This window comes from Pieris napi, chromosome 15 (assembly GCF_905475465.1).
Source record: "Pieris napi chromosome 15, ilPieNapi1.2, whole genome shotgun sequence".
NCBI lineage: Eukaryota > Metazoa > Arthropoda > Insecta > Lepidoptera > Pieridae > Pieris > Pieris napi.
In genome coordinates, this window is record NC_062248.1 from 7,268,157 (window position 1) to 7,281,327 (window position 13,171).

Consider the following 13,171-nt stretch of genomic DNA (forward strand, 5'->3'; position numbering starts at 1 on the left):
CGCCTTGCCTAAATCCAATGTATTACGGATTGGCTTAATTCTCTCTCTACGATGGTATAAGACCCATTTAGTGTTAAAAATAAGGGTCTTATGCCCTAATAATGCTAAGCTCACACATTTATTCATATAAAAATCCATCTTACACCGCTTTTTATCAGAGCGTAAACAATTTTAAACTAAATAAATGAATGGTGCTCTACTTTTTTAAGGATGAGGGAATTAAAATCTCCACTTATACTTAATATCTCTATATATGTTGTATATTTTATAATTATGTTTTGTTTGCAGTGACAAAATTCATCCGTATTGGAATAGCAGACAAGAATGACAACCCGCCGTATTTCGATAAGGAGCTGTACGAAGCTGAAGTCGACGAAAATGAAGATATACAACACACTGTTCTCACAGTCACCGCCAAAGATCACGACGAATGTGAGTACTAAATATACTATATAGTACTATATGATAGTTTTACTTTATACATATTTTTACTCGCCTAGTCTTTTGGATATTTGTGAGCCCGAACTTATTGCTGCAATTAAACTTTGATATTAAAATTACATCTTTATCTACTTTTGGAATGAAAATTTGAACATAGCGTAGGCATTCAAACTAAACCAAACATAGGTCGTTCGAATATTATTCGTGTAGTGTACCAGATGTATGGAAAATGTAATCGTTTGAGCTGTCTTTACCATACAGACGTATACAACAAAACTTCTAATAAATTTGTGCTAAAGTCGATAATAAAAAGTATGTTTAGAAAAATTAAACTATAACTAACATAACAGATTTTAGTTTCCAAACAAAAATCATAACACAATATAAAATACTTTATATTGTAATTGTAATATATACATTGTACAATACACAATGTTTGAACGCAGTCAAACTCGACAGCGACCGTACCGCCAGCTCGACATGACACCCAATGCACTTCGAACTAAAATCTATGTTTGCGAAGGTGTTCCATTTCTCTGCATTTATGTAGCTCACGAAACTCAAGCATGCATTGACCTAATCTTTAGTTGGGTTGACAGTTTTGTTATAACAGAAGTGTGTCACCCGTTCATTGCACAGAAGATCAACTCACAATGGATTTGCCTCAGTCACTCGAGAAATCGACCGCCGTTTTATCAGATTCATGTAAAGCCTATTGGAGTGTTTAATTTCCGTCATAGACTGTCTTTAGGATGATATTCTTTTTTTCAAAATTTAGTTTTATTAATATTTATTTAAATTTAGTTTCCGGGTACTGATCGTTTACATTTTTATATCAAACATTCTTAAGAATTCATTTCATTCTTTGTTTGTGTAAACACCTATTGTATTTCTCAAGTGGCTTTGTACGTTTCTTCTCCAATTCATATTGGAATTGATTAAATTCCCTTTGAAATATAAACCTTACTCGATATTGGCAACTGTTTCGTCTTGAGCAAATAATTATGTAAAATAGGTAATAAAAAGCCATTTTTTGTATCTCTGCTATCATTGAACTATTGCAGAATATTATTTTAACCTACTTATAGTCAGAGTAGTTTGAGTTTCATTGTTAAAAAGAAATTTACTTCGATGTTTAAAGTATGATTTATGGACAAATTGACTTCAATGACGCAGGTCTGTTGCATTATCTTATAGGCAAGTAGATTAACTTTCTGTGATCGACATGAAACAATTCATGTTATATGATGATATATTATAATGATACAATATCATTTCATTATTATAAAATCATAATATTTCCATAAAACAAAAGAAATACGGCTGAATTTCCGAATTCGATGTTCTTCACAACGAATGCATTTAAGTGGAACTAATGTAATACCAGTCTGGTATCCGTACTCTCGAAGCTGACATTCCAGGTACAGTTTGACGCGTTCGTGATGGATGACTTCTTAGGTCATAGGTATGATAGATTTGACATTGCTTAGCTTTTATAACCTGTCTGTGAAGAATGATTTATTTCTAATATGGAGTCAATAACTTTTTCGTAAACTAACGAGTTTATCGTTATCGTTATTATGAATCGAAAAGTTATTGATACGTTTATCGGCCATAGAAAAGTAAATTTATCAGTTTGGATAACTCAGCCAAAAATGACAGTAAAAAAAAGACGTTAAATTCATAAGTGAAACTTAATAAATTATTCAAAACCCTTATAGTACTCAGCCCCAAACACCCTGATCATCGGTTCTAGTCAGTACAATATGAAAATAAATTTAAAAAAACTTTTACTTAAAGATAAAATAAGGTGTGTGTAATATTTTTAATATTGTAACTTATATTTTCATAAAATTCTTGCCATGTAACGATTTGCGAGCGTCGCTAACGATGAAAATAACTGTTCTATTTTTAAAAATTCTTGAAACCTTATAGGAACTTGACAACATTTCGTCTTTATATAATATTGATAAGGTTATGTGGTAAAATTAAGAGAGTTATTAACATTTTTTTAAATTATGTAATAGAAGGCAAACGCGCAGGAGGCTCACGAGTGCGTTGCCGGCCTTTTAAGAATTGGTCCGCTCTTTTCTTGACGGACCCTAAGTCAAACTGGTTCGGAAATACTTCAGTGGGCAGCTGGTTCCACATAGTGGTGGTGTGCGTCAAAAACTGTCATAATAAACGCTCAGTTGTGGAACGACGGAAGTTGAGGAGATACGGGTGGTATTTTGTATTCTGCCTTGACGTCCGATGGTGTAACTCAGCTGCAGTTATTAGAGAAATACCTGCCTGGCCAAGGCTACCGTCCGCATAAAAATTGTTGCAACATAACATTGACACAGTGTTTTACCCCTTTGGAGTAGTTTTTGTTTGTTCTGCATCTTCATATTTCTTGGGGAGTGAGAATGGGCATTTTCCATTCATGGGCAAAGAATTGACCTTAAATATATTTAAGACAAAGGTGATTTATTTATCTATTATATATATTTGTGATTTAATGCTTTATTTCCACTTTCAATGCTAACTAAATTAACATAGTATTGAAACCTCTGTCATACCTTAACAAAAGTAAAATTCAATTGGTTTGGTTATGAATAAAAGGGATGATTACTAGATACTATTAGAGTAGAAAAAGTAAAAGCATTTTTACATTTGCAAACTTTAAACAATTGTTCCTACAATTAATCACTCTCCGCTAACGAGCTAGCGTGATTTATTTGTACAAAATTACAAACGATCGTGTATTTTTAGGATCTCTAGTTAATTAATTTCGGAAGGGAGCAATTTGGGTAGCGTTGATAGCGTGAAGTTGTTAAACTATTACATTGTTAGTGTAGCTTGCGAGATATTCGCTAAGTCTCCATTTAACCGCATCTCGTACTCTGTAGTTCTTAGTGGAATGCATGTGCTATACGAGTATACCGTATGTAGAGCTTTCAGATTCTGTAACATTACATACAACATGTAGTTATGATGAAACAGAAGATCTAATAACTGTTATTCTGTAACACACCCACTCCCCCACACATATACACACACCCACGTACGCATACACACACTTAGAGAGAGAGACACACAAAAACACACACCAAATTTATTTTTAAGACTCCGTTTGAAATGTTTTCTTTAGCACTTAATATTTATTTTCTTCTATTATATAACTTATGACAATGACATGATTGTACGTGTTCCGGTCCGGTGGTGGAGAGGCTGGTTATCTGTCACTCAGGTCTCCTGTTACAGAGACCAGTCTCTCACATACACTTCCTAATGTTATAATCTTAGTTTAATCATAAAAACCTTGTGTGTGAGAGAAGAAAATAAAGATTATTATTATTATTATTATTATTCACAGTTTAATGGATTAGCTTTTGTTCAAACCAGAGTTTAAAATCAAATTTTGACCTACGTCGATTATGTACAACTGTGGCTTAGTGATGAAGCACGTGACATATATAAAACCCGGAACTTTTGGGTCTGTTTATCATCTAAATTAAAATATTTTTTATGTAACTTATTAAGCAAACAGATCCTGAAATATCTATACTACAATGGTAAATGACGGGCCTTGAAACAAGAAGTCTTATAGTAATTCTAATTAATAATCGTGAATTTTCTCGCGTAATTTTTTTCACATTAAATTACTGAATGTGTTATTGCTGCGGTTACCTGCTCAAATGATGCAAACTTGACTTCTTTACGTTAGAAAACAGCTCGAACAAAGGCAACGGTTAGGTCATATTAAAAAGAAGGTATAAAGTATAAAAGCGGCCACTGACGATACGTCCATTAATCCGAATGGAGTAGTCGTCGTCCAAAATCGTCCCATGAATGGTAAAAACGTATTCCATTTGGATGGACGTCAGCCAGCTCTGGATTTCCAAAAGGATTGAAATCCATGCGTCCAGGCCAAATGGACGTCATCCGTGGCCGTCCGTCAATGGCAGAAACGTGCGCCACGCCATATGGAAGCAGTCCGAATTGTCCGTGAATGGGCGAAACGGCGTCCATTTTTTTGAGGTTTTTGTTTCAGTTTATGTTTTGATGTCGATGGTGGTGCATGTGCTGTGTATTTGTCAAGCGTTATAATTTTATTTTTATTATGTCTTTGTCCGCGCGTGACTTTGTGTTGGAAGTAATAGAAAAAAATAAAAGTATTTCTATTTAAATAAATATATTTATATTATTAAATAAATAAAAGTATTTCTTTGTTTCAACCAATCCTTCATCAACCTTCTCTTAGGTTTTTTTTGTCTTTTTAATAAAATACACACAACTGCTGCCACCAGTAAAGTATTGTTATCCATAGTATTATTTATTTCTGTTCCGTACGATTGCAAAGTTCGAAGTGACGCCATGCATCCAAATGGAAGTATCGTGAATGGTACCGTATCTCGATAAATTTCCATTTGGAGTGCATCCAAAAGGAAGTCTACTAAATGGACGTATCGTCAGTGGCCGACTTAATTTATTATAATTTAAAAAGCTACTTTCATTCTTATATTTCGATAAAGATCGCCTCTTTAGCAAGTATTTGATGAAAAACATTCCATATTACCCAAGTAAATATTTCTGCAATAAATAAAATGATCCCGCTAAAAGGTTTTGCCTTATCAAAGGGCTAACTAAATTAATCATCCCTTTAAAATTAATAAGTAGCTAATAAATTATTTAAGTGAAGGGGATTTGAATAATTATTTATCTTATTTAACGAGACGTCTGGAAGCGAACTGTATCTAAATGATATCTGCAGGGGATAATCATTCTACGATCATTAGTCTTAAGAGATTAAAGATCAATCAATAATTAGTATTCTGTAAACATTGATCATTTCTGGAATGGTTTTAGATACGTGATCGATCAATCAATCAATTATGATTGATTCGTGTAATGAATCAAAGCACTTAGCATTGATACTTTTAAAATATTTTTTAAGTATCGAATCGGCAAAATATAGCATTCACTAAAAACTCAGCGCTGATTTAAGTCACGTAGTACCAGATAGATTCTATATATATGACCATTTCTAACAAAAAATAAAATTAGGTTAACGTCTAATTGAACGATAAATTAAAATATCGTATCAAACAAAAAAAAATCTAAACGAAAAAAATTTTCTTCGTGGTTAGATACCTATATAAAGTTCAGTCATGAAAAAAATAATTTGAAACCCTGAAATTATTTATAGTGTTTTAAAACTAACCCACGAATACATACCGTCTCATATCGACATATATATATATCCAAATATCTGAAAGACAAAATATAAAAATCTCCATTTGACATAGCAATAATAGTTAATATTAGGGCGAAGGAAAACCGCTTACTTGATATTATCTCAAATGGCGTTCATCGTATTTTATCATAATTTATACGATTAGGCCTTGGCCTGGTCAAGCAAAGATTTCCAGACGTCTACTTTCGCTACATTTTAATGGGTTAAGTGTAAGAATTCTTTATCATGGACTTTCAAAAGCTAAAGCTATTTACAGTCTTTGTAAGGTTATTTTAATGATTGTAGGGAATTCGAACTTTGATTAAAATATTACCAAAATGATTTTCAGCGATCTGTGTCTAATTGCCGTTGGTTAAGAATTTCTTAGTTGCTTTGGAAACCGACATAAATGTTGGATGACTTTGTTTTAAAATTATTTTAACAAAGTAAACAGGAAAAATCACGCAAAAGAGTTATAAAGCAAAGAAAATGTGAACACTTTTGCAGCGGTCAAATATAAGTAAAAAAATTCAACGAGAGAAGAAATTATGAAACTTTACCAGCTGAATAATTTTATGATTTACGTAAAATTGGATTGAAGAAAGGATTTCTTTGATATAGAGCATTTTCAGCTAGTCTTTGAGAAAGTTTATTATCACTATAAAGCTCTTGGGGGAATTGGATATACGTTTATTCATTTTCGTTGATTTTAATAAGCGCTCATATTAATTTTTGCATATTGTTTTATCCGAATATAAATTTATTATTATTGTATTATAAATTTATTTTCACTGCAATACGCAATTGTATCGATTTCAATAATTCGTATTTTAAATCAGCAATTAATAAGTTTTGTTTTTAAACTGAAACTATATAATCTTATAAAACACGTAGATTTTTAAACGTTGCACGTTATCCTTTAGAATAGGATACTTTTCTTAGCTGTTTAGCGTTCGATATTTAACACGATTATAATAATAATTGCTAGTATAAATACTATAAAGCATTTCTTTAACCTTGTATATTCTAATTCTAAGTTAACAGTCGTTGTACTATGACTTTGACAAGTATGAAGCGCAATTACATACACTACACATTGAATTTATTTTGTGTGAAAAATGTAGTAGAGGAACAAATTTGTAAAGACTTTTCTTAGCTTTATTCTATTACTTCAATTTGTTTTTGGGTACCAGCTTATTACTATATCCTAGACATATATATGCTTATTTTATATATCCGGTTCGTAGAGATTAAAGCCTATAGCTGTAGAGTATAGGTATTAGCACCAATTATTACGTACTTCCGAAAATTACTCATTCCTCCTTTGCTATTAGGCGCCTTATTAATTTTGCTAGGGGCACATTAATAACTTCCCTAACAGCCTTAGCTGAAGACATCATGCCTCCCTCGCGATAATGCGAGGGTAGATTTCCTCTAAATGGATGATTAAACCGCTATGTATAAGAGCAAACATCGTGATTTATAACGAGGAATTTCTTTGTATGACGAATCGTTCCGCCGCAAATTTTAAACACAGTTGATAAGGTTGTAGGTGCCTTTAGTCGAAATCTTTTACGCTTGTTTTATACCACATTAAGAGCTATTTACCCAGCCTAAGATGTGCATCGTCATCACCCAAAGATGTCTCTGTCATGAACGGGCATTGGTGTGCCCCCTTAGGGGGAACGTGACCGCACTAAAGATGCGAAATTGCTTTATATTTGCAGCGTGTTTGTCGTGCTTTCACTGTCATGCCAACATTATTTATCTATATAGAATCACATTCAAGTGTGTTATTATAATATTTTCATAACTCTATCGTAATGTGAGTAACAATTTTTAAAATTATTTTATAGTATATGAACACATAACCCTTAAAAACTTTTTTCGTTAATTTTAATATGTGTTTAAAGTAAGCCTACAATTAATCTCAACTCCGACGAAGATACTTTATTACTGTGTGACTCTATTTAACTTTGTAATCCATTTCAAACTTCGTTATTGATTTACGTATATAATATGAGGTCAACTAATTCTCAGAAGAGGCAACTTATGTGAAGGGCAGTTCACCATTAATTGCGGTCGATGGATGACTGGCTCCGTTCGATCTCTGCGCGTGAGCGATTGTTCTGTTAATTCATAGCGACGCGAGACACGCTTTGTCTTCGATGACCCTCAACACATTCTGATTAATAAAGATACGGGAAGCTAATTGAAATGGAAGCGAAGGCTATACTTTCTACTATGATGAGGATAAGTGTTTTGTATGTGTGCTTTTAATCGTGATAATTAGAAGCTCTGTGTATATATGTCCTGAGTCACGACTAAATGAAAATTTATGTTTTAAATTATAATCCTAAAAAGCAATTTGGCTTCTTATCCCATAGCAATGATACAGAGAGAACAGGTTTCTACTATCTCTTCCCTTTACTCAGTTATATATATATATATATTCTCTGTATTTCTATTATGTTCCGGAGCACACTTATAGAGCGGTATTTTTATTAAATAAGATACTAAAAATAATATAATTTTTCAAATCAAGGCACGGCAACTGGTCTTTATAATATAATTTATTCGAGGCCATTTCATGTCTAGACACTAACTATTTAATGAATATTAAGGAAAGTTACAGATGTCTTGAAGTTGTTGGAACTTTTTGTTGAATTATATATTGTGTTGTGATTTATTAAAGGAACCCTTTGTTTAAAATGTATGTAATGGACTGACTTATTGTACCAACTCTCGTATACATCTATATGAGATGATCATATAATTATTGTGTAACATAAATGAAAAATCTTATAAAAACAAAAGAAGTATTGAAAAATAAATTCCTACATATAAAATTCTCTTATACGAGGGATGTTCAATAAAGAGCGATACATTCTCCAGGGAAAGAAAAAAATACTGGCAGGCATAGCCCAGACTTTAGAATTATCAACAATAAAAAAGCAATTAATTCCCTTTTTAAATAGTAGTTATTTGTTTGTGTCGTGTTCGTGTTCTTAAAAATGGATAAAATAGACGTTAATAATACCTATATCTCTGCTTGAAATTTTTTACCACGGAGCTGATAAATCAAGACTTAAGAGCGAAACTAGGGGTTCGTGCTCCTCCATTTTCTCGATTCATATATATGGACGAAACGTTTCTTCACCAGTATGGCCCGGAAACAAAAAAACAGTACATGACTTAGAAGAGACCGTCATCTCCAACTCTGAAGAAATTTAAGGCAATTCCATTAGTCGGTAAGATCATTAGATCGTACCTGATAACCTTTCAGGTTTACACTATTTATATTAATATATAAAGAAGAAGGAAAGAGAAGGTTATCACGTTGAAAAATAATTTTTGAGAAAAGATAATTTTGCATCTTCATTATCACTTTTTACTGAACGCTCTTAGTCAAAATTCAAAATGTTCAAAATTGCGTCAGGATTCTAACTTGACAAAATGTACCCGTACGAGCCGTATCAATTCAAAATTTTATCAACATCACCTTGATGGCTTCTCCAGTTCTTCCACAGTCCGTTTCATAAAGCACTTTCTTTTACTACGAACTAGCGTACAGTGGAATCGACTCTCGGTGGGGGTCTTCCCTGAGAGATACAACCTCCAAATATTCAAAGTTATAGTGTACTCCTCTCTCAAAGGCCGGCAACGCACTCACTAAATATAGGCGTCCATGGGCTGCGATGACTGCCCTTTTTGGGCGTCCCGTTTTTGCCCCAAAAAAAAAATACTAAAACATTAGAACGAAGGTAGTCTACAAAGCTTTGTAAAAAAATCTAACAAATCCAGTTATGTACAAAATCATGACGATAAGGAACCTTTGACATTTGACAAATGACGTTATGATTTTGTTTTTTAACAACAGCTTGCAATTTTCAACTAATTTACTTACGCGTGTTATGCTAAGCGATGAAGTTTGCGCAGTTCCGTGCATGTTACGACGGACGATTTCTTTTATTTTAAGGGAATAACTTATTCACAAAGTTCCGTTATTAAGTTAAAGAACGGCTTGTGGATTAGTGTTTGTTACTTAAGCCATAAAGAATTAAATAAGCTTCAAGCAGATAATAAAGGACATCACTGTTTTAAACCATAGGGTAAATATCTGCTCATATTATATTGTCAAAACAGCAGTGTGGGGGCGTTGGAATCACGGCTGTGAACCAATGGACTTTCTGTCTATGTGCGCATAAGACTCGCTCGAACGGAAGCAAAAAAAATATAATCTTTCAAATATAAAACAAGAAAGTGAAGTGAGTTGACTCTGGTTAAGGCAGCTAAAGATATTGCAATTATATAGTTTTATCCTCATCACTTTAGATCACTTGATAAAAGACTTGTTATTTATATAATATACACAGCGCATCACTGAAAACCCTATATGAAATATATTCTCATTTTTTATTTTATCCATCAAAGTATTGGACATCACTTATCTTTTTATCGATACCATTTCCAATAATTGGGATGGCTATAATCGTTTGTTTTTACAGATGAAATAATATGAGCAATATCTATCAAATACATATATTATTCATGCCCACATATATGACGAAGCCAATCGTCGTTATTTTTTATATGTTAAATATCCTAGTTGATATTTATATATATTATGTATTTTAGTCCGTTCTTTTAAAATATGTGCTCAATATATATCGTAGATTGAACAATTAGAATCAAATATTTCCTAGCACTCCTTCTCGATATATCAAGTCTGAATCTTAACGATGTGTTGAACCAACAGTTCCTTGCCTGATATTTTCTTAGTTTATTTATATTAAAAACGAGCTGCGACTTGCTTTTTGAAAACTACTTTTAAAAAACCTAATTTCGCTTTGATATTTGAATTGTGTAAGAAAATAGTATCAGCCTTATAAATTGAATTTACTTTTAAGATGAAATATTATAAAACACGTACATTTAGCCCAATACTATGCACACAGTATTAGTTGAATTTTTATATCAAAAAAACTTATAAGAAGTAATTGATGTGAAGAATATTCTAGAAGTTATTCTATTCCTGATATTGCACACTATACTTTACTTGATTTAGACTATTGTCTGTGTTCACGTAACAAATTAAACTAAGTAAATCGGCCTTTGACTTGGAGAAATACGAAAGCGACTATAACATTGACTTTCACATTCATTTGCCTTTTAAGTATTCTATTTCGCTGTATTGTTTAGTATTTTTTTTTTTTTTTTTTTTTTATGTAATAGGAGGCAAACGGGCAGGAGGCTCACCTGATGTTAAGTGATACCGCCGCCCATGGACACTCACAATGCCGGAAGGCTCGCAAGTGCGTTGCCGGCCTTTCAGGAATTGGTACGCTCTTTTCTTGAAGGACCCTAAGTCGAATTGGTTCGGAAATACTTCTGTGGGCAGCTGGTTCCACATAGTGGTGGTGCGCGGCAAAAACTGCCTTAGAAAACGCTCTGTTGTGGAACGACGGACGTCGAGGTGATACGGATGGTATTTTGTATTTTGCCTTGACGTCCGATGATGAAACTCAGCTGCAGGTATTAGACCGAACAACTCCTCTGAACACTCTCCATGGTAAATGCGGTAGAAGATGCAGAGAGATCCCACATCTCTACGCAACGCCAAGGGATCAAGCCGCACTGAAAGTGACTGGTCGTCGACGATTCGAACCGCTCTTCGTTGAATACGGTCAAGTGGAAGGAGCTGGTACTGGGGAGCTCCCGCCCAGAGGTGAGAGCAGTACTCCATATGGGGCCGAATTTGAGCTTTATATAGTTGCAAGCGGTGGCCCGGAGTGAAGTACCGTCTCGCCTTGCTGAGCACACCAAGCTTTTTGGAGGCTAATTTAGCCTTTCCTTCCAGATGACCGCGAAACTGAACGTTATTCGATATGTCAACGCCCAATATTCCGATGCTAGCTGAGGCTTTAAGGAGAGTGTTTTCAAAGAGGGGAGTAGCGACAAAGGGAGTTTTTTTAGCGGAAAACGCGCATACTTGTGTCTTCTTGGGGTTAAATTGGACTAGATTTAGTCTACCCCAGTCCGAGACTCCACGTAGAAGAGTTTCGACTTCAGACACAAGTTTGTTCCGGTACTCATCGACAACAGCCCGAGAAATACCTGCCCGGCCAGTATAAAAAGTATCCCCAGTGCTGTCGTCCGCATAGCAATGAATGTTGCTAAGCTGCAACATATCATTGATATGCAGAATAAACAGGGTCGGGGATAGGACACAGCCTTGTGGGACACCAGCATTCACAGGTTTCAGGTCGGAGCATGCTCCGTCGATGACGACTTTGATGCTCCGATCAGCGAGAAAGCTGGAAATCCAGTTGCATAATTTCTCAGGGAGCCCGTAGGCTGGAAGCTTCGAGAGCAGTGCTCTGTGCCACACCCGATCGAAGGCTTTCGCTATGTCCAAACTTACCGCCAGCGCCTCCCCCTTGGACTCAATTGCCTCTGCCCACCTATGTGTAAGGTATACAAGGAGGTCACCAGCTGAGCGACCACGACGAAAGCCGTACTGAGAATCGCTAATCAGCTGGTGGCCCTCTAGATACCTCAGGAGCTGGCTGTTAATAATGGTTTCCATTATTTTGGAGAACAAGGAGGTTATAGCTATTGGGCGATAGTTGGACGGATCAGAGCGATCGCCTTTTTTAGGGATCGGATGTATCGAAGCGATCTTCCAGCACTTCGGAACAGTGCCGAGCGTGTAAAGGTACCGGAAAAGGCGCGTTAGGACCGGAGCCAACTCAGGAGCACAAGTACGCAGCACAATTGGAGGGATGCCATCGGGTCCGCTCGACTTATGGATGTCCAAGGAAGACAAAGCTTTACGGATAGCACGTTGCCGGAATATAACTTCGGGCATCGTAGTATCACACCGCAATAATGTCGGTGGTTCCTTCCCTTGATCATCCAAAGTGGAGTTCGACGCAAAGAGACAGCCTAGAAGATCGGCCTTCTCTTTCGCGGTATGGGCCAGTGAGTCATCCTCCCTATGCAGTGGTGGAATTGAGGGCAGACAGAAATTCCCTTGGACAGCTTTGGCAAGAGACCAGAAGGCTCGAGTTCCCGAAGGGAGGTGGGCCAATTTCTCACCAAATCTGGCAATGTGCTCTGACTTTGCTTTAGCGATTTCTCGCTTGAAGGACCTGGAGGCTGAATTGTATGCTTTTTTACGTTCGCCGATAGTCACATCACAGGATGTCACCGCTTCTGCCCAGGCTTTAAAGCATTCACGCTTACGGCGCAAAGCCGCTTTGCAAGAACGCCTAAACCAAGGCTGGGACTTGCCACCGACCGGCACCGCAGAGAATGGAATAAAGAGTTCCATACCCTGCAGGACCACCTCGGCGACAGAGTCAGCGACGGCATCTGGAGTACTCGACGAAAAGCAAATGGGCCCCCAAGGGTAGGACGCAAAAAAAGACCGCATCCCATCCCAATCTGCTGACTTATAGTGCCACACGCGGCGACAGCCAGTGAAGCTAGGCCGAAGAGGGCGCGTGA

The 13,171-nt window shown here is 35.7% G+C and overlaps 1 protein-coding gene across 6 annotated transcripts in view; it reads left to right on the forward strand.

The window, feature by feature from the left end:
• Positions 1 to 13,171, forward strand: part of LOC125056539 (neural-cadherin) — a 286,418-nt gene that overhangs the window by 214,235 nt on the left and 59,012 nt on the right. For all 6 annotated transcript variants that reach the window (XM_047659677.1, XM_047659679.1, XM_047659676.1 and 3 more), the window contains one exon: positions 289 to 432. In XM_047659677.1, coding sequence (XP_047515633.1) covers positions 289 to 432 — 144 coding nt within the window. The remainder of the gene's footprint in view (positions 1 to 288; positions 433 to 13,171) is intronic.